The sequence below is a fragment of the Saccostrea echinata genome, unplaced genomic scaffold, assembly GCF_033153115.1.
Source record: "Saccostrea echinata isolate AGI-Se365-2 ecotype Australia unplaced genomic scaffold, CSIRO_AGI_Sech_v1 ptg000001l, whole genome shotgun sequence".
In the NCBI taxonomy this organism is placed as follows: Eukaryota; Metazoa; Mollusca; class Bivalvia; order Ostreida; family Ostreidae; genus Saccostrea; species Saccostrea echinata.
The window spans coordinates 2,701,972-2,726,412 of NW_026889750.1; the positions used below are offsets into that span (position 1 = coordinate 2,701,972).

The following is a 24,441-nucleotide window of genomic DNA, read 5'->3' on the forward strand; positions in this document are numbered from 1 at the left end:
ATGTTTGTTTTTTAAAGAAAGGAAACTGTTAATAAAGAGCTTAGATAAGTTATTGTAAAGTCACCATCTACTTATTCATTGCGACGATCTTAGTATAAAGGTGAAAATATGTAAATGAAGAAAATTACAATAAAGTAAAAAATTTTAATACAAATTAGTATTCAGTAATTTTTTAATATTGAGAACTATAATTTATTCCGTATTCAAAGATAATTGTTGACATTGAAGATTTTTTTTAACAAATGTATTTACTAATACTATTTATACACATTCACAGAAAACTATTTCAAGTTTGGAGATGGTGTAAAAGGAGTTGATGTTAATAACAGTGACTGCGTTCTTAAAACTCTGAAATCTGGATTCAGTTGCTTTTTGAATAACACAGGAATAATTGTGAGGATAGACAAATTACTAGAAGATAAATTGTATCACGTGATTGCGCATGTGACTGTTTTAACTGGACCAGAGAAAGCTAAAGTTGAGGATACCTTAGCAATATCATTCGATATTCAAACAAATCGAGAAAACCAGACAATACTTTTACCTGATGGAATTATGAAAGACACTTTTATTAGTAAGGTAGATTTGGTGTCATACGAAATAAGTCCATTTTTGTTTGGAGATGTAGGGTACTTTCATATGGATTCAAATGGAATTGTGAAAACAAATTGGACAATATCATTGGACGACCATGATCCGAAACTTATTTCTAAACTATTTATCGCATATGCTTACACAGACCTTTATTTGGGGATTGTAGTCTACAAAAAGGAATATGAAATGGACATTGTCGAGAACACCAATGGAACTGTGATTTGCATAACTGCTGCGAGTGTCGATAGTACAATTGTTCAGACAAATGACTTTGTTGCATTACATTCTAATGGTTCTGTGGTGGTTCAGAAACCCTTTGATTATGAAATGAACAAAAAATACATATTTACTGTGTTTAGCCAATACAATGGACACAACTTTACAACCAAAGTAATATTAAATATAATTGATCAAAATGACGAAAAGCCTACATTCACATCAACCACATATAATTTTAAAGCAGTACAGTCAGATTTTAATACTGTGGTTGGTGTAGTTTCAGCCTCAGACCCTGACACAGTCGGAAGTCTCAAATACAATATAACAGGAGATTCAAGGTTTTCCATCAGCTCGTCTGGTGTGATATCCTTGTTAAACGCAAGGAAAAATGGTAATGCAACAATTACCGTGTCAGATGGAAAGTTAGAAGATCAAGCATCTGTTCACGTTGAAGTCATTCCAGTTGTCACGAACGACACACACTTGCAAATAAACCTGACTTGTAATGTCTTTGAAAACCAAACCATAGGTACCTATGTTTGTAATATAAGCCAGACTGGTTACACCGATTACATATTCGACTCACCAGACGCACAGAACTTTTTCAATCTCCATGCAGAAAAGGTACAGTTTATTTATTTAACGATAATACAGTATAGATATTTGAAATACTTTTAGGAATTTTCCTAAATTGAAATTATATTGTGATCTGCTCAATAATTATATGACTGCAATACAGTTATATTCGATATATTGAAATCTCACTTTGCTGTTGTAGGGCACCATTTTAACAAACGTTGTCATAGACAGAGAAACAAATCCTTCCTTTAGCTTTTCTGTTTTAGCAAAGGAAGAGGCAAAGTCATGCAAATTTGCTGTGAGTAATTTTTATTCCAAATTTTAAGATTATTCAAACAGAAATTGAAGAAGTTTAAAATTACGTGAATTTCATATTTATAGAGTATACAAGTGCAGATTGAGGTGAATGATATAAATGATAATCCACCGTCATTGGAAGGCATATACTTAGGATCCATAACAGAAAATTCAACAAAAGTAAAGGTGAGAATCAAACAAGATGGATGAATGGAAATGAATATGCAATTGATAAAAGAACTTTGACCATATGCAATTTTTCTTTCGATATTCTTAAAGCAATTGATATTACATGTAAACGTACCTAGGGTTAAGAATAAATATTCCTTGTCTTTAATTTGAAAGTAAAAAGATTCCACCCTCTCCTATAAATCTCATTTTCCCTTATATTTAAAATTCTTTTTCCTTATATTTAACTCCTGAAATTTAGTTGGAGCATCCCATCCGTGCCACGGACAAAGATGATAATCCAACGTTCACATATAATATATCTGGAGACGTCTTTGCCATAGACACAAGCACTGGAGAAATTTCTGCAGTGAAAGTCATTGACAGAGAATTAAAAGACACATATGACCTTACCCTATTAGTTTTCGATGGAATCCATGCGACCACTGCAAGCGTTAGAATTTCAGTAAATGATATAAATGACAATCCACCTATACTTGGAAATATGATGTACGTATAAGTAATACAGCGTTTTCTTGTCGAATGATATTTAAATGAAACATATAAAGTCTACGTAACTAATTGACAGTTTGGTGTGACGAAAATATTAGGGCATCAACGCCCACTTAATGTTGATAAATTTGTGATCATACTGATCTTCATTGAATTCTTCTTTTTAGGTTTTGGATTCCAGAGAATGCATCAATATATGCCGAAGTTGGTCAAATTACTGCAACCGATGCTGATATCGATAAGAATGCAGAGCTATCTTATAGATGCAATTCGGAGTTTTTCAAAGTTAATGTAACTGGCATGCTGAAAGTGGACCGTGAACTTGACAGAGAAGCAATTGATCGCTATGTGTTTAGCTGCACCGTATGTGACAATGGTCAACCTTCACTTTGTGCAGCATCGCAGATTGAAGTGAATGTTACAGATATTAACGAAGCACCTCGTACGAAAAACAGTGGAAAGGTATTTAAGGTGCCAGAAGCGTCAAATTGTTCAAGTGTTTATAATATGACCTTCTTTTTCGAGGACAATGATCTAGGCAGGAATGGAGAATTAGAATTCAGGATTTTGAGGTATAACATAAACTTTTCATTTTTGATGAAAATACCAAAATTTGTTACTCAATTGAATTTAAAGTAACATTTTACTCTTTACCTAATTGATTTCTTTCTTTTTAAGTCACCATGGTATATTTTCCATTGATTCAAAAGGAGTACTTTCGTGTCCTTATTTGGACTATGAAAACTCAACGGGAATTTACGAATTGAAAATTCAGGCAATAGACAAAGGAAATCCCAGAAATTCAACAAATAATACAATCAATATTTTGGTTGAGGATGTGAACGATAATACACCCATTCCAAGCGAAGACAGGGATTTCGAAATTGTATTTCACAGGTTAGACCTCCAGTGTACTGTAGATTCCTAAATATACGATATTAGGTACTCGCATAAAATAAGGAATCTACAGTGTAATGCGTTAATTTATAGTTTTAGATCACCTTGTCAAGTAGGGAACTTTCGATATTCTCCCAGCATCGGCGTCGATATACTGGCGTCCTAGGTTCAATTTCATTATTGGAGCAAATATTTTTCGTAGTTTAAACCCTGTATTGATCAGAGGTGCATTAATGATGTATCGTTATATTTAATAGTTCAGATGCTTTATTTAAACCAATATTTACCAGAAAGTGACCAGGTTAATGTATTTAAAGCAGGTTAAAATTCTTTGGAAGAAATTGACCTATCAACAGCAGGTCTCTTTATCAAGTAACTGTAGTGTAAACCCTATGATATTAATCCCGAATTTAACTTTCGAACGTCTAAAGTTTTATAGCAGGTCCATTGGCAAATAACTTGAAGACCTACCTACACCAAACTTGCAAAGAGGATGCCTCTAGTGATGTACACTACCAGACTTACTGCGGATTCTAGATCCGACCTTCGTTGTCTGAGTGGTTGAAAGAGTTTAAATTTTAAAACAGGTCCTTTCTTTATACCCCCGCTCCGAAGGAGAGGGGGGTATACTCTTTTACCCTTGTGTGTCTGTGTGTGTGTGTGTGTGTCTGTCCGTAACAAATCTTCATCGCAGTTTTCTCATAAATTCTCATCACAGATGCTTGAAATTTTAGCACACAATTTGTTTAGGCATGCCATGTGAAAATATTCATTTTCGTACGAATCCGTGGTCAACTTCCTGTTTATCCGTGCGTCTGTCCGTACCATACATAACAATTTTTTGCAGTTTTCTCAGCAACTACTCATCACAGATGCTTGAAATTTTAGCACACTCTTTGTTTAGGCATGCTATATGACTGGATTCATATTTGTATGAATCCTATGTCAACTTCTTGTTTATCCGTGCGTTTGTCCGTACGATCCATAACAAATTTTCATGGGATTCATTTTTTTACGAATCTGATGTCAACTTCCTGTTTATCCCTATGTCTGTCCGTCACTGAACTTGTGTATATTCACATCATAGTGTATCATAGCGGGGGTATTACTAGTAAGCATTGGTTCACAGACTTCTTTGGGGTTTTTTTAAATCCAAATAAGAATACAAGTCATATCTGAACCAAATTTGAATACTAGTATGTGATGCATCTGGAGATATACATGTACCTCACCAGACTTGGTTTGGATTCGCGATCCTACTTAAAATTTTACTTTTTTTCTATGCGTGAACAAGTCAGGTTTTTTGGATCAGATCCATACCGAAGTAAATGTAATTAAGCATTACCTGGACCAAACCAGCAAGGAAGATGCCTCAAAGAATGCACACTACCAGACTTAATTTGGATGCTAGTTGAGCCCGATATTTTCCAGAATAGTCGTCAGGTTCAAGAATTTGGAGAAAATCATCTCCCAAATAACTTTTAGCCCTATTCTTCTTCTTCACTTGGTGGAATGTATTCAAATTGAATGTCAATACTCCAGTATTCTTATTAAATTTTTTTTCAAAAAAATTATTCATTTAAGGATGAACACTAAAGACATCTTGTGATGCTGAATTCTACTCAGTTTACTGGATGATTGAACAGTTAAGGTTTCCGAAACAGGTCCATTCCCAAGTATTATGAATCCTACCCAAATCAAACGTGCATTAGATGTTGAATCTAAAGATTCACATTACCCAAACATTACTTGCCTTCCTTATAGATATCAGTCGTAGAGATATTTGAATATGTTTTTTAATGTGTCACAGATACTAGATTGCTAAGGGCTATTTTTTTTTTAAATTTTTTTTTAAACAGTGAAGAATGCAAATCTGGCAGTTGTTCCAAGCTCGTGGCGCTCATAACGGCTAGTGATGCTGATAGCGGTGAAAATGCCGAGTTAATTTTCCAAGAGACTGGTGGCAATGCTAGTGGATTTCTGGAAGTGGGGGAAGATACGGGACTAGTTACAGCTATATGGCAACCAAATAACGGAATCTATCATTATACAGTACAAATTTCAGACAAAGGAACTCCGTCACTTAGTGCAACAACCATCATTTTACTAAATGTGACTATTTTACGGGACACAGGATCAAAGGTTACCAAGATTTTCCGCACAGATAAACTTATATATAACTGGACGGAAAATGCAGACATTCCATTGCCTTTCATCTTTTTAAAGAACTTTACAACTAATGCAACATTACCAGGTGTCAGTTATCATACACCTAACTATATCCTTGCTGATTTTTATCTTAATGATACAAACAGTGGGCTTCTTTTTGTTAATACAACAACACTTAAGAAGAGGCAAGGAAATTCTGCGACATCTTTTGACAGAGAAAAACAAACACAATACCGCTTCATCGTTCAAGCAAAACTGTCACCCTATAGCATGCTTGCTGAAGTAAGTAAATTCCCTGTTGCAGTGGTTTTTATTTGTTCAACAAAGCTAGCCAAGATTTATGTTGATTTTTATCTGCAGTATCTTACAAGAATTTTATATTAATTTGCTGCACTTAGTAGATATGGCAAAGTCGACAAGCAAACTACATTTAAGTCAAGTTAGTTCTTACTTTCAAATGAAATATGGAGATGACGAATGGTAATCAAGTCCATTGAAACAATACAAATCGGGAGTAGAGCAAACACGGACCTCTAAAAAAAAACATCTATTGTAGGATCAAGTGTCATGGAGAAGTAAGCATTTTCTGTCGCCCCTCCACACCCGCCGTGTGCTCCTTGTCATGATCAGGTGAACGGAAAAAAATGTCCTTAGACAATTTAATGTGTAAATAATGGTCTAACAATAGGTATGAAAATAGTCAGTCAGCATTTGACTTAATGATTGACTGTAATTGCTGACGAGGTAATTATATCGACCATAGAATTTGCGAAATGTTGACTTTAAGTAATCAGAAATTAAGTAATTAAAAATTTTCACAAAATGTCTTTCAATTCACAAAGTAATGTGTATTTAACAATGATATTTCTGCATTTCCTCAAACTTCACCATTATAATTAATTTATCATATTGTGTAAGGAAAATTATCAAAGTTCAATTATTTTTTCAGGAGCCTCGAATAAAAGCACCAATATGCATTTTCTAATCGCAAATTGATCAATAATATATTTTAGAATAAAAGAATTATAGAAAACCATGCATTAGGAGAAAATTGCACTTTTTTCACACATCATTCTGTAGAGCGCTCGCTCCGTGATCGGAAGATCGTGGGCTCGATCTCCGGCTGCGACGGACCTAAGTCGATAAAAAATAGCTTGCAATTGTTCCTTCGTCAAGCGCTCGGCACTTTTAAGTGACAGTTGTGGGTCCCTCGGACGAGACCTTGAAAATCGGGGCCCCATTTCACGGCAGGAGTTGGTGCGATAAAGATCCCTCACTGCTAAATGGTCTTGGTGCCGAGTAAAGGTCTAAATTTGAAGCCCGTCACGGGTATATGGTGAAGTCTCTATATAAGTGAAACATTCTCAAACAGGACGTTAAACAACAATCAATGCTATATACTGTATTTTAGTTCTTTTATTTACTTCAATTGTTATATAAACATAGTGTACAAAGCTTGTGCTATCATCGAAAGAGAACACAAATCACTTCTTTCTATATCTTACTGAATGGCATTGATATTTTAGGTTAGATCAAAGAAAATTTGATTTCTCCTAAAATCTATTTATTTTTAAATTTTTATTGGGTACAAATGTCTACATTTTCAATACAATTTCTTAGACTTGAAAGAACTTTGCATTATATTGAGATGCATGAAATGAAAATATTGCACGTAAAGACTTAAATTTCAATTTTCATTTTGATACATTTTAAATAAATTAATAAGTTTAAGCATTAACTTTCCTTGCTGAGGAGCGAATATCCTTAAACGAGATTGTTCATATCCTTGTTTCATCAACTGGTTTGTCCGTAGCTTGCATCGTTCTAGAAAATGTTTGTAGACAGATGATGCTCTTGCGTATCGAATCAACTGAAGACATAAACACCATAAACATGTTGTTAAGAGTATATTACTATATCAATAAGGGAAGTTTACGATAGAAAAGTTTATTTCAACGCGTTTATCATGAAGTTTTGTTATGAGGTTATAAGTTTATGATATAAGATCTTAATTTGTTTTTAGAATGACTTATTATAACTCCTGCGAAGGAGATGTGTTTGTAAAGAAAGTATTTCTATGGGGAAATACCGTTAATATCCATAAATGTTTATATTACACAGAACTTTCACAACTTTATTAATCTTATTTTTTGTAGTTAATTATAAATATTCTCGACGTGAATGACAATCCTCCAGAATTTATCAGTAAAACACATCGTGTGGTTCTTATCAGAGAGAACTCCGGAAATGGTATGGTGCTAAGTATCAATTTAGAGGCGGATGACAAAGACGAGGGAGAGAATGCAGATATAGCTTACAGGATATCGCATGAGGGTTGAACTTTTTTTTCTTCCTAAAATGTCGTATGTCATAATTTATAGAGAGAACAATCATAAATATACATGCTCAATCCAATTCATAGATATGAATAAAATATATTTTAAACTAAGTCATATGTCTGCAAGAGGATTTTTCGAATTATGCTGCTCAATCTTGCATAGCATAAGTATAGAAAGATTATTTACAGTTAAATGATCTCTTTTATTGTTATGATATATTTAACAAAGACTCTTTCCACAGTTAAGTCTTTGGAATTACTTACTATGAAGAAAAAAAAAAACTTTGTAAAATATGTATGACAAGTGATATTTATTTTTTTATTATTATTTAAATCAAATCTTGCTAAAATACTTAGAACGCATATGCTTTGTCATAATTCCTTTCGGAAGATCATACAAGCCACGAAAAACTCAACAGAATACAAGTCTTAAAAAGGTACTCTAAATTGCAGGATGTGGCGGTGTATTCCACTTAACAAATTCTAAAGATATAACCCTCAACGGAGAACTTGACTATGAAACGATACAATCCTGTTTTTTGACTATCACGGTGATATTTTACTCTAATTTGTATATTTGATAGTTTACCTGATCTGCTTATGCGTGCGTTTTCTTTAATTATGAAGGAGGGGAATTCACATTATACTTTTTATTGTTATCTATAATAAAGGTCTATAATCCCAACAAAGAAGAGATGAGTTCTTCCATCAACGTCAGCATTGAAGTCGAAGATGTCAATGATAATATACCAACTTTTAATGCGTCAATTTATCACATATCACTCAACGAGTCTGGAACAGAAGATCTGGTACTTATGCTTCTTTTTATTATCAGCAATCCAATTTAATTGTTTATTAAGGCTCAAAAAGTTTCTTCCAATGCTTTATAATCAAAACTCTTTTAAAACTTCCTTTTTTATCCTTCTTTTTTTTTCTATACAAATTCTATGCAGAACGAAATGAGGAGAAAGTTTACCGTACCACAGTTTTCGGTCGTTGATAAAGATTCCAGACAATATGGTACTGAAGGTGTACGGTTATCGATTGAAGAACCCTCTCTATGCCCAGTTTTAGTAGAAAATGACAGGGGTAAAATTTATTTTCCATTAATAATTCTTTATCATCAGTAAATAATTTCAAGATTGGACCCATTTACATGCTTTATTATTTTTTTTTTAACTTTACTTGCATTTTTTTTAAGTTGACGGATTTACGCTGACGGTTAAACAGGGCATGGAGCTGGATTATGAAACGAAGAAAAATTACAATTGTACATTGATAGCAAGAGATGGAGGTACGCTGAACAGGCTGTATAGGACGGGATCATAATTGTCAAATAAATTCTTTTCCATATTATCTATTTAAAGTCATTGTCCTATTTTAAAGAGATGAAACATATTATAATTTTTAAAATTATTTTCTTTTTATTATTTTTTCCTTGTAAAAAATGTTACTCTTTTAAATACCAATTGATGATTAATGTATCAAGTTATTATGAAAAAAAATATTAGAACGTATACATGTTCACTTCATTTGAATTGAACTAAAAATATTCTTAAATGCATGTTCTTTTGATTTTGTCTTGATAGGTGGTAATTTCTCGACTGCTCTTTTGATGGTTGAAATTCTGGACGTCAATGACAACGCCCCAGAATCCGATGACGTCATACAGATTGAAATCCTACGTTCTGTCAATATTAGTCAAGTTATCGTCGACTTTATAAATGCCACTGACAAGGATAGCGGCGATAACGCTTTAATTGGATTCGGTAATTAACACGAATATAAATCTGCATTGTTTATTTTTAAATACATTAGTCATTACATTTAAAATTTGATTTTTGTGAAGTTCAAACATCAAAAATCGTTGATACAGTGTTATTCACAGGTACTGATTCTATTTTTCATTTTTGATATTTTCAAGCTTTTGCCGACACAAGTGGAGCTTACGATTACTTTGCAATCAATCCCTCAAGCGGAGAAATTTCTATTGCAAAAGACTTGTCAGAGCTTCAAGTGGACTTTACTGAGCTTTACGTCATTGTCAGTGACAAAGGGGAACCACCCTTGTCAACAAATGTTACGGTCCGTTTACATCTTCATTTTATTTTATTTAAAGATTTTATGACTTTTACTCTTAGTAATTTTACAAAGAATATTAATTTGTCGTATTTACTTTCTGTAATATCTATAATCATCGCTCATCGTCTGAACAAGTTTCAATTTTTAACACGACTTGATAAAAATAAATATTTGAAATGCCTGGATATGACGATGCTTTCAGCTAAAATATACATGTATCTTTCTAAAGTAAGTGTGAAACATAAAAATTTAGATATCAGTTCCAAACAGCATATGAAGTATCTTAATTTTAATTCCAGGTCGAAATAACTATACAAGATGAAAATGAACGTCCGTCTTTCAACCAGACCGTGTATCAGGTTGAAGTTGAAGAAAACATGGTGTTATCAGGGTTGCTTACATCAGTAACAGCAGAGGACACGAAAAAAGATGAAAAAGTGATATGTAACTGTACCTATAGTTTCCACCCAAGTATGTATTTCCTCTTGTACTTCTGGGGCCCGTTTCACAAAGATTTCCTAAGATATTTCCTAAGATACAACTTATGTTATGCCTAGGTTACAACTTAGGATGTTCCAAAGTTTTGTCATAGCTGTTTCACAAAACTTTCTTATCTAAAAACCGTAAAGCAGCCATGACTTGGAGGGATGGTGGAAGTGAGTGTGATCTTCTTGTAGGCCTTCTGATATCGTTTTCGATCTCCCCACAGATATCCTGAATCAAATGGCGAGGGAGTCTAAACTTTGAGATAATCTCAATCCATTGGATCATTTCTGTCTCGAAATATTCTTTCTCGTCGAAAGAGATTCCTATGATTCATAATAACATAAGCAGCCGCCATATTTAGTCTGTTCTTAAGACATCGATTTACCTCTACTAAAGTTAAGACACAACTTCAGATTTCATAAGATATGAATAGACTAGTGAAACGGATAAGTAATGAACTTAGGAAAAAGTTCTTTCCTAAGATATAACTTAGTCCTAAGTAGACTTTGTGAAACGGGCCCCTGGACTACTCTTAATAAAATATTTTAAGGATATAAATTCAAGAAATTCCTTGTCAATATCTTCGTTTAGACGATGATTCTGCCTCCTACACCATTGTAACCACTAAAGAAAAATCTGGTGAAATATATGTAACCTCCCAGAATCTTCGATACGATAGGGAAACTAGATCAAAGGTCAGTCTGACCGTGATTGCCGAGGACGAGGGAGGAAAACAAACAAAGGCAGAGGTCCGCATTATAGTACTGGATCAGAATGACAATGATCCCAAATTTGTGGAGGATTATTATCAGTTTGAAATTTACCAGGTAAACCTATATATGTATCTATTCCTCCTCAACAGCTTTTATATGAAAATGGGATTATATGTGTCAATACCGGTATTATAATACACCATGTAGGTTGGACATGTAATAAATGTTTGCACAATAAAATATGTAGATATAGTGTACACGATTGTGCACACCCTGAATTAGATCAATAACATTTAATAAAAAGCCTTAAGGAGGGATTCTTCTCATATTTCTTGTATTTAAAAATTAATGAAATTTTCACAGATTCAAGAAGACATTATCATTGGGTGATGGTATCAATTAGATTAAATTTCACCGTTTTATATCAGGAGCAAGGTCAGGTCAAGGTCACTGTCTTTTTCATTTAAAATAAAAATTTTAAAAAATTACTGTTGCCAATCATGCGATGCCTACTTCTATTTCATAAGTTAGAATATTATCTTTTTTACATAAAAAGATATTACCATATAAGGTCTTTCAGATGATGCTACCAAATTGACAGGAATAATTCAACTAAAAAAGATGTTGGCTAATCCGAATTTCCTCTATTTTTCTTAAATTTTTAAGATATATTAGTTATTTTTATATGCTTTGTATATTTGAAATTTTCTTATTTTCACATATGGTAAAGTAGTCATATAAAGATACATATTGGTACGAAAACAAAAAGTTCTGACCGTTTACTAAGCGAGAAAAGCACTTTTTACAGATTTTTTGCTCAAATCAGTACTTAGATTTGAAGCTTTTAAAAGCTAATAAAATTGTAGTTTGTTTGGAAAATTATATTTATTTGATATATTCTAAAACGCCAGTCCATTATCATTAATTTTACTTACATTTGAAATTTTTTAAGTCTTTGATTGTTTGAATTTTTTTAACTAAATTCATTATTCTACAGTAATTTTGATAAAAGGAGATATTTTCATACGCTGTCAAAAATAAAGTCCCTGCTACATGTATATTTTAAACTCAGTTTACCATTTCTATTTAAAGTTGTACAACTATGATGAGGAAAGAAAAATATGATTTTTTAAATTCCTTACATCTAAATATTTAAGCCATATAGGCAAATATACTTTGAATATTTCATCTAGTCAGAAACCAGACAAGATCCCTCCTTAAGAAGGCTTATTCAGAAAATGTAAAAAAAAAAAAAAAAAAAAAAGAAAAAAAAGAAAAGAAAAAAAAAAAAGAAAAAAAAGAAAAAAAAAAGTAGCATTGAAGTCTGAAAACGTGTTTTGCAATCCAATACTCGATCTCATTTGTGGTTGCATTATAAGTTTCCTGACAGGGCCTACATGTGTGGGTGCGTGAAACCTAAATTGAACTTTGGATATTCTTCTTTGTTTTCCTGACTTTTACATACATACCAATGCATTGCAAGTTACTGAATATTTTTTTTTTAAAAGACCGTTTTTGTTTTGATTGTAGGAAGCCTTTGAAGGAACTTATATAGGCAAAGTTATTGCTGTAGACAAAGACGAAGGAGGCAACGCAATCACTATGTACAGAATCACTAGATATAACGATTCCAGCATTGCGAGCAATTTCAATGATAGCGTGATTGTTATAAACGAAACAACTGGGGAGTTGTTCAGTAATGGATCTCTGAATATTGGCTCCGTCAAAGACTTCGAAGAGATAGTAAGTCAAAGCGAGTTATCTACCTTGATACTTTAATGAAGACCGTGAAAATTGCTTTGCCTTTTGCCAGGTTGAAATTTTATATATGAAAAATACATTTGCAACAGTTATTGTATGTTTATGTTAACAATTGATGTAACACTATATTGTATCGTTTACATTGTTACATGTGTGTATTTTTCTTTTCCACTAGGTAATAATCGAGGCCTTCGATAAGAATGAATCCCTGCGCACGGACAGAGTACGGGTCTCTATAATCGTTAAATATAACGATACAAACCAGAATCCTCCAGTTTTTCATCTCAAAGATTCTGGTATGTCAGTTTCATTTTTGTAGCAATATTTTTTTGGAATCTTGTACTAGTATTCAACACTGAATGATATCTAAAAAAAATTGTTTAAATAATTGTTGCAAATATTTAAATTGAATATGCATTATCAGTAGTTTTTTTTTTAATGTAATCATTTTCTTTAAATATTGTTTAAATAACCGAGATTAAAGACATTCTACAACGGTTACTGCAGATTCTATTGTGAAGTAAAGCCTTTTGTTTAACATTTCAGAGCGCTCCAAAACTGTTCCCCTTACATCACTAAAAGAGGGGTCATATATCTTCAAACTGAATGCAACTGATATAGATTCGGGAAAAGATGGTCAAGTCGCCTACAGCATATTGGAAGGAAATGCTTTTGTAAGAAATTCAATTATCATTTTAAATAAAATGACAAGCAAGATCAAGAAAATTACATTTAATGAATCTTTTAATTTAAATATAAACCAGCTATATTTAGAGATTCATACATCATTACTGTGGAATTATTAGATTTTGCGGTTCCTCAATTTTCGTGGGTACCTCTCATGCATGAATTAACATCCTTCACGAATTAATAAACTATGGTCACAAATTAAGTCGTATTTCCCTTCGAAGGTAAAAGATAATACACGAAATTACGTTCACACGAACCTGTAAAATTTTAAGCAATCAAAAAAAAATTGGTCCCCACGAATTTTAATGATTCCACAGTATTTCATGTAACAAATATTTTTGTATGTTTTATAGGACATGTTTCACATAAATAGTACAGGGGCAATATCGCTCAGAAAAAAGGTGACGTTTATTGATGATCAGGTCATAAACCTGACTGTTCAGGCCATAGACAAAGGAGTCAATCCAAAAACAGGGTATTTATTACGTGTTGTATCTTTCAAGGGGTGTTAATTATAATGAAACACTGGATTTTATGAAGTTGATGATCGTACAATTTCTTAATTGTCTTATTTTAATTTTAAAAAAAAATCTGTGTCATCACAGAAAAGTCCCACCTTGCATTACAATTTACCGTTTTTTGCAGCACTGTTAGTCTTTCTTGGACATTAAAAGGCGAACCTCAGTGTGAGTCTTCTACGACTGGTGCCAGTACGGCAGAAAAACAGTTCCAAACCTACACGTGGTCACTACTTGGTGTCACGTGTCTTCTTATTCTAACTACTGGCATTGGTATTTGTGGGTATGTCACTATCGTTTTCTTTGCAACACTTCTCTTGGTTTATGTTTCCCCTTATCTAATAGGTTGAATAGTACATCAAAAACAGAAATACAAAATTAGCGTTACACAATAATGTAGTCTGAACATAGATACATGTAGCATGATTGCAAGACGGGTTTAAAGCCATTTGTATTGAGCAATAATTGAACAGAGCAAATCTATAAAGGTGCAAAGACATACTTAAAAGCATTTGCAGATATAAAGTAAAAATCATCAATTACCATCATGAAATGTTCATTTAGATGGTGTCGCTCCCGACTAAATGCCAAGAAAGCTCCAGACATTTATGATGACAACAGTGAACAAGGCAGAAGGTTTGGTCTTAAATTAAATCCTAGTTATGGAGCGGGACTACCACAACTAGGTAAATTCCTGGATTTGTCAACGAACGACGTAAGTACCGGTATATTCTATATAAATCTATAATATATGGATTGTTTCATCAGTGTAAAGTCGCTATACTTGGCAATAATATATCATTTGATTTCTTATTTATGTATGCTCAATCTATATTCAGTGGTTGTAGTATTTCACACCTGTTTTAATTTGCGTTGTGTTCTTTCCCTTTGTAATTTGTTATATTTGCTATCTCTAGGTCCAGAGACGACGCCACAATCAGAGACTAGGGTAAGTATGAAACTACTATCCGAACATCTTGGTTTGGTCGCCCATTTTTTCTGGCTAATAATATGTCGTCTCTGGCAATAATATATATGTTAAAATATGTACCTTCAATGGAGACACTGTATTTAGTCTCATTTTAAGTTAATATTGTCCACCAATATCAAAGATCATATACATGTACAAAGGTCAAGATAAGTTTAAACCCCCTTCAGGGTTTCGGCCCTTGATTTGGAGTGTCTTTTAAAACAATGCAGTAATTCATTATCAAAACCTTATGTTATACCTGTATCAAAATGAGCATTCATTTTAAGAGAAAAGATACAGAGGTCACAGGAAGGTCACAAAATTTGCCATTTTCCAAATGTTCTAGCTCATCTTTATTCAGATTTTCATCAAATTTTAAGCACTTTTCAGAAACTTTTCTATCTACCAAATTTACTTATTTCTTGCACTAGTATCAGAAACATCTTACAGATGAAAACTTTCAATTTATTTTTATCTTAAATATGACTGGTGTGCTTTAAAATATATTGTTTCTAAGTCAACTACAGTTAAAGGGGCCTAGATACAGTTGAATTGTTTAAATTTTAAAATTCTGTTTTTATTAAAAAAAATAAACCAAATGAATTGAACTTACATGAATATTACTAGAATTCAATGACAACGACATTCTACTTTACATCACGTCAAACATCTGCATGTTTTTGTAAACAGGGCACGAGCTCTGTTATTGTTAATGTTTACGTTTTACCGGGTGTGTTCAATTTGTTAAACTCTGCACACATGATCAGTGAGCACAGACTGGCAATAATGGGGAATTAGTTTTGCTTTCTCGCATAAATTTCTACTCTGAATTTTCCGGATTATAGGTTTAATAATTTTCATTAACACACAACAAACTTCTACTCTTCTTAAGTAATAATAAAGTTTACCTCGTGAAAGTGCAAGGGTTTGTGTCAATCAAACGTGTCCCAAAAGTCGTAGTGTTAATACATGTAATTCCCACATAAAAGAAGTTTCTGAACACGTTTTAATTGTATTTCTTAGTGAAATGCTATAGCAACAAATAAGTAATGATACTATATAGAAAATTGGAGAAAATGTTAACTTCAAATCTGTGTCTATGCCCCTTTAATGCGAGAGGTCACCACTCCTCCACCAGAATAGTGTCACTATGTACCATGCCTTTGTCTTAGCCCACTCCCTCGCTTGCTTTAAAAAAAAGACCTCAGTGCACTGAAAAAGTTTTTAATAGAACTTGATTTTGTATTATCACGCAAGCCAACTGCTTGATCATCATCATAACCCCCCCCCCCCCCCCCCCCCCAAACAACTTTCAGTTATTACTTATATTAACACCATTTTCTAAATTCAGGTCCTCTATCCAAACCCCGCTTTTTTCTCTCTCACAATTCCGCCCCGCGCGTGATTTTAACCACGCCTACAGATGAACCAATACATGTAGCTTGTTGAAGAAATCAAGTTTTTTTAATTTTGGTTTTATCTCGGCCAAAGAAATTTGAAATGTAAATATTGAATCATCCAATAATTTGTAGTTCTGTTTTACAGCAGTTTCGGCTATGATAGCAGTACCGATGAGCCCGTAGAATTTGACCAAAGGAGGAGTTTCAGAGTTTCCTTGTTTGATCCAGGACCCTCACCGAACCCTCCACCACTACCAAAACCTAGAAATCCAGAAGTTCCTTTCATTCCTAGGCCAGATTATGAATAAAATTACTTAATATTTCATATAGTAAATCAATTTTTTTATTCCAATGACTCATTTTTATTTTTAATTATTATGAATATACAAATGTTATTGGGATGAATGATTTGTTTGCGTCAGGTATGCTCGTTTTCTTGTATATGTGAACATGATATGGTGTGCACGTATACGGGTATCAAATTGTTACATTTTCATGGCTATCAGCATTATTAGCGCATTCATATTAGTAGTACACTGCATTGTTTTTAAACTTAAATCAAATAAAAACAATCTGAAAATCATTTTGTGTTATCATTTATTTTTCTAAAATATATTTGTGACTAGTAATATATGGATAAATCAATCAAACTTTATGATCTATAATTATGAATAATGTGATTTTTTTTCTGTTTTTCCTTTCAGTAAATAAGATAACCTTAAAAAGAGGTAGAGATGACATCACAACTAAATAAGTAACATATATACAAGTATATAACAGAGAAAACATGCACGGAAGGTTGGTTTCAACAGAATACAAAAACTTTTACATACAATAATAAGCACCTTCAGTTTTCTGAAATAAATTTAATGCACAGAATGAACTATATACATATATATACAGTTAAACATCAAAAAATTTAAAGAGAGTGAGGACTAAAATGTCATTATATAGGGACTAGGACAAACATTAAAGGACACAAGTCCTTAGTTACCCTTTGGTGTGAAATAAAACATCTTGCAAATTTTCAAGAAGTCTTGTTCAATCTATGAGACATGATGATGTAGAGAAAAATACATATAACACAATGACTATAGTCCAGATCTTGAGTTACATAAAAAAAATGACCATGTTTTAAAACATATGTATTTGGATTTTTAAACAATGCAGTCAAGATTTATTGTTTTGTTCTTTTCCTTGTAAATTTATAATACATGTATAGCACCATTTATGAAACTAACATAGTTTGAAAAGTTACAGTCTTACGTACTGAATAATGCTGCTACCTTAAACAAGCTTAAGAAAATAATTTTATATATATATATATAACATTCATTTCTCCAACATAGGATAAAATATATTTATTCTTCTAATATTTCAGTATACAGTTATAACAATTAAACAAGGCACATCTTAAAAATGTTTGTTACTTAAACGTTAAAAAAGGTAATCGTGTTCAGTTTGGCACTGTTAAAAATTTTAAACAGAATACATTCGTTTCACTCAAACCAAAACTTTATGACACCCATCACTGTGCCTACATTATGACTCATAAAGATGGTCACATTTTCAAATTTTTCTTGTTTTCTATGAAAAATCATGAACCTTTTAAAGATCACATTATATTATTACTTCTACCTGAGCAAAAAACTTTGAAAGTATGAATTTGTTTGATGTTTGGAAGTTGACATATGACAACTTTGTAAATTTACAATGTTTACAAGGCCATTTAAAGCATAAAGTGGTCAGTAATTTAAAAACATATGAATACCGGTACATGAATTAACATAAAGTCATGAATAAAGTTTTCCTCAAAGAAAACTATGTCTGGCATTTTGAATCTACAAGCAATGTCTTGGATAACAAATATTTGTTGTAAAGATGTCATAATTGACCTTAAATTGAACAAACCCTATGACGAAGTGTTGTGCCATTTTCCACAACTTCATTTTCTACTTTAGCCTAAATAGTGGGTTCATATTCCACATTTGGATTAATTGGCTTTCTAATGTGTCTGTACACCATGATAAGCAACTTCAGCAGCAACAAAAGGCTAGCAACACTCAACATGACAACCAGAAAGATGGAGTTTCTCTCCATGGTGTCCAGGTTGTAATTTTTAGATGTAGCACCGGCCAGTGCCACTACAAAGACAATGTTTGGTGTGAAAGTGTACCTTGTGTAGTTATCAAATACAAAATTGTCCAGGACAAACCAAAGCAAGATAACAAATGACAGAACACCCAGAATTATGGTACAGGCCAAGGCATTATCTACACCCCCTTTATAGATCATCACCATAGCAACATTCAGAAGGGTTGCCACTGTGGTCCAAGTCGCATACATAGCCAGCCCATTCTGAACCAGAAATCTGATCAACCAGATGTCCTTGGTGGCAAATTGTTTGGTAAGAAGGCCAAGATTACGATACAGACGAGTGAAGGAGAAATACAGACAGACATACAATGTAAGGGGTGTCAAGGCAATAACTACCAAAGAGGCAATAATCTCTTGTCTGTCCCACACAAACAGCCAGGCAATGTTACTGAGGTTGTTGAAGATGTACACTGCGTAGATAACAGGAGGCATGACGGGGAGTGTGTAGATGTAGTTACCCTGCTGAGTCTTACGACAAATCGTAGATAAAGCATACACCAACCATAGGGCTTGCCAGGTATATATAACACCCCATATACTGAATGTCCATCCTGCTGGTGTGATTTGGAGGTTGAAGACATCCGAAACATCTCCAGTACTGTTTTTGAATATGCCTGGGAAAAAGAAGAAGAAAATCATGACCATTTGAAAACCTTATCTTGGCTTATATTAAAAATACCAGTAATATTATAAAATCATTAAAAAAAAATTTCAATAAACATCATGCAGACAAATGAGAATGAAAACAAAATCTTAAACTGTTCAATCTATATTACTAGATACTATAAACCAACTTTTATTTGTGATATATTTATGATTTCATTCCTCAGTTTGAAATCCATCAGCAACTTCTATTTTTAGTGAATGAAGAAACTTTCTTAATAAAAACACAATCAATTTTATGATCTGCAGCAAGAAATATTTGCAAGTATTAGTAAAACAAAGTCGTGAAGATATATTACGTATATTTCTCACATGTGAATAAAAGTTGGTTTACAGTATTTCATAATTCCATAATCATTTTTATGCGCCCGGATCGATAGATCGGGGGCGCATATTGTTTTTGTCCTGTCTGTCTGTTTGTCTGTCTGTTGTCAACTTTAACCTTTGCCATAACTTTTGAACCATGAGAGATAGAGACTTCATATTTAATATGCTTACTCCACTAATTAAGCTCTTTCAAATGGCACCAAGGTCAATGACTTTGTGACCTTGACTGTGACCTATATGCTAAAAAAAGCCTTTTTGAACCATTGCCATAACTTTTGAACCATAAGAGACAGAGACTTTATATTTGGTATGCATACTCCACTAATTAAGTTCTTTCAAACGACACCAAGGTCAATGACCTTGTGACCTTGACTGTGATCTCTATGCTAAAAATAGCTTTTTCGAACTTTGTTGCTGCCAGGTGCATAGTGTTTCACAAACACATCTTGTTGATAACCTGCAATAGTGATACACTTGCCCTTTAGGAAAGGATGAGTACAAGGCTTACCAAGCTTCTGCCCTTCACCCCCAGCCAGGGCATTAAATACGACCATCACAATCCACACAAAGCATGTCAGCAGGATCAAAAATATCCACCCTCCTCTGTGTTCACCCATATTTCTGTACTGGTAAAAAACAAAAAAACAGGTTAGTACAGTAAAAATTTATAATCTAGTAGTTTTCTTTTACATTATACCATATATAAGAAAAGAAATGAAATCTGCATAGATATCTGTTAACAAAAGGTATCCTTTCAATATAAGCAGAATTAATGTACAAAAATCTGTGGTATTATGGTTTGTACATCTACATTTCACAATAATTTTCTACAACCACAGTTACTTTATCTTCTACTTATATACATCAATTCAACAATGCTGAACAATCTTCATATGTTTTATGTATTACATGTACATGTATTGTGTTATCTACAGTTTTTTTTTTCTATATACTTAGTTCATTACAAATCTACCACCTTATGTTCAGTTGGCAAATGTACCTTGTTTTTGGGAAGCATTACAATTTTAACCTAACTATCAGATGGTGGTTACTTATAGGCTAATGTCTAAGTAACTTCTTTATTTCTTAAAAGGCTTTTAAGGAATGGAGAGGTCTATGAGGATATACTGACCTACTTAAAATCCATTGCTATGAATGCTTCTAATTATTTTTTGTCTTTAAATGATATACAAACATGTTTTAAATACTGTATATAATAAATTTCATTCTCGTAAATGTAATATGGTAAGGACGTAAGGTGAGCATTATTATTTAAATACCACTTTGACATTGGTCTTGGTAGCTTAGTGTGGAAATTGGTTTCCAGGGAAAAGGATGCCATGCCTATAAGCACAGCAGAGCAGAATGTACCAAATACATGTATTGATAAATGGATATATATAAATCCATCTATGGTTGACCAGTGACTTCTCAAAAGCAATGAGGTTTCGTGTTGCTACCAGTTAAAGTTTAAAGGTCTAGATCTTGTGATTGGCAAGAATGTCTATGTTGGAGACATGAACTTGCTATTTTGCCTTTCAATACTACTGATAACCTACCGGGGTATACATGCTGTTACTGGCTAATATATAGGTTGACCAAGTGATGTCCAAGATGACCGAGAGTGACTGCAATCAGCAACTAAGGTGCTAATCTCAGAAATGCCTCACACTGTGAAGCCACAAGTTTTGCCTGAGCTGTGTGTTTATTCCCTGAATTAATTTGATTTGATTGTGGTCAATCTATATATAATCTTCCTATTCCTATATTCAAATCAGGGTGCATGCCAATCAGCACACTATGTTAAAATTATGTAGGGTGGTACAAACTTGAGATCAATAAATCTGAAGGTTAAAACTGTGGAAATGCTTCTCAATACTTGCCACTTTCAACATGTTCAAAGAAATCAGTCTCAAAGCTTCAGATACCCAAATTTGAAACTTAATTAGGCAAGCTATAATTAATATAGAGAAAGTGTGGAAGGTATATACTGGTATATACTTTGGGATGCTTTGAAATGTTGTTTCGAAGTAACAGCAGTTATTGTGTGAAGTGTTTAGAACTTTAGTGTTTTTCTCTATAGAGCTGTAATGGTTTGGGCTCTGGATATCAGTCTGGATACATGACTAGCTCAGTTGGTAGAGCTGCCCTGACTAGTGATGCAGGGGTCCTGGGTTCAATTCCTGGTCTAGCCATACATTTTCTCCTTTACATAATTTGTTGCCACTAATCAACCCTGGACTTGCAGGTGAAAGTCCTGCCAGGGGCAATAAAAGCTTGGGTTTTGTCTCCAAGGGCAAATTTTTAGACAATTTAAAGAGGAATGAAATGGTTTTGGCCACAGGTACTTGTGGACAGGACCCCCCCCCAATATGCCCCACAGGTCAAAAAAAAATTTTATGTATTTTTTTCGTAAATTATTCTTCTAGTACACATTTACAATGTATTCCATAAGAAAAATCCAAAAAGTAACGCAGAATTAACGTTTTACTAAAAAATCATACCCGCGGTATAATACCGCGGGTATGATTTTTTAGTAAAACGTTAATTCTGCATTACTTTTTGGATTTTTCTTATGGAATACATTGTAAATGTGTACTAGAAGAATAATTTATGAAAAAAATACATAAAATTTTTTTTGACCTGTGGGGCATATTGGAGGGGGGGGGGGGGGGGTTGTCCTGTCCACAAGTACCTGTGGTTTTGGCTATGGATATTGGCCCGGATAGCTCAGTTGGTAGAGCATCTGACTAGCAATGTGGGATCTGCTGATCTGGGGTTAGATTCCTAGCCAAGCCATACATTTTATCCTTTCCTGGTAAAGAGTATTTCTTGGTTGATTATATGTGTATGACATTGAAAGTAAAGATGTATTTCTGCTTACTATTATTATGCTTCCTGTCAGTTTGTCTCTGTATAATCAGTACAAATTTTGGCATAGTGTTCTAAGGATTTATATAGCATAAGCATACTATGCTGAAATAGTGCATGGCTTCTTTTTCTGAAGAAAATCCAACAGCACCCACGCCAGGGATCGTGTAGCACAACATGACATCATAATAGGTTTGAGATTCAAACAAGAATCACTGTAAGGTTAACAGTGGGAGTGGAAAAAAATATTCAAACAAATTTTGTACAAGTCAAATTTTGCCTCCGGCTCATGCACCATTTGTCAAACCCTGACTACTGTTTACTATCATTCCAATAACAGCCTGTCGCTTTGTTTAATAGAGCGTGCTAAAGTTTCAAATGTTGGTCACCATATTTCTCATCGATTGGATGTTTCATTTCAATGGAATGAATACTACTTTGCATATGAACAATGGATTTTGACTGACCACGTGTTGCTGCTTACTACAAATGTAGTACATTTGTACTTGTAAACAATCATTCAATGCGATAGGTATTGCTGGGTTCTCTGTTTCATATGCAAAGTAGTATTCATTTCATTGAAATCAAACATCCAATCGATGAGAAATATAATGATCAACATTTAAAACTTTAGCACGTACCATCAAACAAAGTGACATGCTGCTTTTGGAATGATAGTAGGCATAGTACATTCAAAGCACAACACTATTATATAAATGGTAGTTCTCGAGAGGATAAATTATTAAATTATCAAAGGAATCTCAAAAGAAAAAAACCCCATATAACTACATGTAAGTAAATGTGTTGTCTCAGGAGGTGCTAGAAAATTTATTTTTAGCTCAGTATTTTACATGTACCTATTGAGTAAATAGACAAAGTAGGCATGGTAAGACTATATAAGAGCCATGGCCTAGTTAAGTTTGTTTACATCATACACGAACAAATATATGACACACCTGCTTATGAAACATGCTAGAGTCACATGCACTGAAATGAGTTGTCAAAAGTGAAAAGGAAACGTATATTATATTAGTGCCCTTTCTTCTGGTGTTCCTCAAGATAGTGTCATTAACTGTTACAAGTACAGTAGTTGTCATAAACCTTCTTTCAAGTCCAACTGTTCTATAGTACTTCTAGTTAATATTGATCATTTTCTCTTATACATGCATATACTGTAAAACAAATATATTTTCTTTTTTTAAAAAAAAAAACGTACCAGCTTTATATATATACTTGAGAACACGGTATACAAACGTTCATGAGGACAGTCTACCCCACCAATAAACAGGATAAATAAAAAAATACTTGATACATATGCTATGCTCATATTGTGTCAAAACGTCTACAATAGACACAATTATGTCAGTTATTCCATAAAATATATCTATAAAATCAAATAGTGTACTCACGTTGTGATTCAATTAATCTTTATAATTCTTCTCTTCAATATTCAAGTTAGAGTCCGACTCGGCGTAAAACAATAATAATCAATCAATCAAGTTAGAGTTACGCAACTCTCCAACTAACGCGCTCTCAAACGTGACAAACATTGTAGTATATGTATCGATGAAACTGATTGGTTATAACGACACAACCCATCTGATTGGTCAATCTGTAAGTAGATCGGCAAAACTCGGTCAGTTCCGTCACTGACTGAAAAAAGGTAGCGGCGGATCCAAGATTCTTTAACGGAGGTTTGGGGGCCATCTCAAAGCCCTCAGTGGGTCCACAAAGCCCTGGTGGGAGCACAGACACAGTCACTTGTTTCTGTAGTAAAAGTATAGGATAATATTTATACTATCGGGGTTACACCTTTAATGCAGAAAAAAGGGTATGTGGCCCAGGAGGTGAAGTTCCAAGGTTTTACTAAAATTCTTTGAAATAGTTTTTTTTTTTTTGTCGTTAAATATTGCTTTTATTACACATAAAGCATAAGTATCCTAAATCGGGGTATTGTTCTTTAAAAAAATCTAAAACTTTTAGATTTTTTAAAGAGCAATTTTCCGATTTAGGTTACTTATGCTTTATG

The 24,441-nt window shown here is 33.3% G+C and overlaps 2 protein-coding genes across 2 annotated transcripts; one reads left to right on the plus strand and one right to left on the minus strand.

Annotated features, from left to right (window-relative positions):
* LOC133181722 (protocadherin Fat 4-like) lies at positions 1–16,977 on the plus strand. Its single transcript, XM_061316289.1, has 26 exons — positions 1–6; positions 94–100; positions 278–1,437; positions 1,592–1,690; positions 1,774–1,875; positions 2,120–2,367; positions 2,538–2,942; positions 3,049–3,267; positions 5,127–5,718; positions 7,593–7,770; positions 8,228–8,325; positions 8,446–8,583; positions 8,728–8,863; positions 8,976–9,068; positions 9,364–9,543; positions 9,699–9,859; positions 10,156–10,327; positions 10,934–11,169; positions 12,586–12,798; positions 12,992–13,112; positions 13,363–13,490; positions 13,860–13,981; positions 14,152–14,307; positions 14,589–14,739; positions 14,942–14,973; positions 16,540–16,977. Exons 1-26 carry the CDS (start codon positions 1–3, stop codon positions 16,700–16,702), a joined length of 5,316 nt encoding a protein of 1,771 aa, XP_061172273.1. The 3' UTR covers positions 16,703–16,977.
* LOC133183035 (uncharacterized) lies at positions 16,978–23,858 on the minus strand. Its single transcript, XM_061317958.1, has 3 exons — positions 23,822–23,858; positions 20,050–20,167; positions 16,978–19,165 (listed from the first exon to the last, which is right to left on the minus strand). The coding sequence occupies exons 2-3, from the start codon at positions 20,156–20,158 to the stop codon at positions 18,357–18,359; spliced, it is 918 nt and encodes a 305-aa protein (XP_061173942.1). The 5' UTR covers positions 20,159–20,167; positions 23,822–23,858; the 3' UTR covers positions 16,978–18,356.
* Between the last annotated feature and the right edge of the window lie 583 nt (positions 23,859–24,441).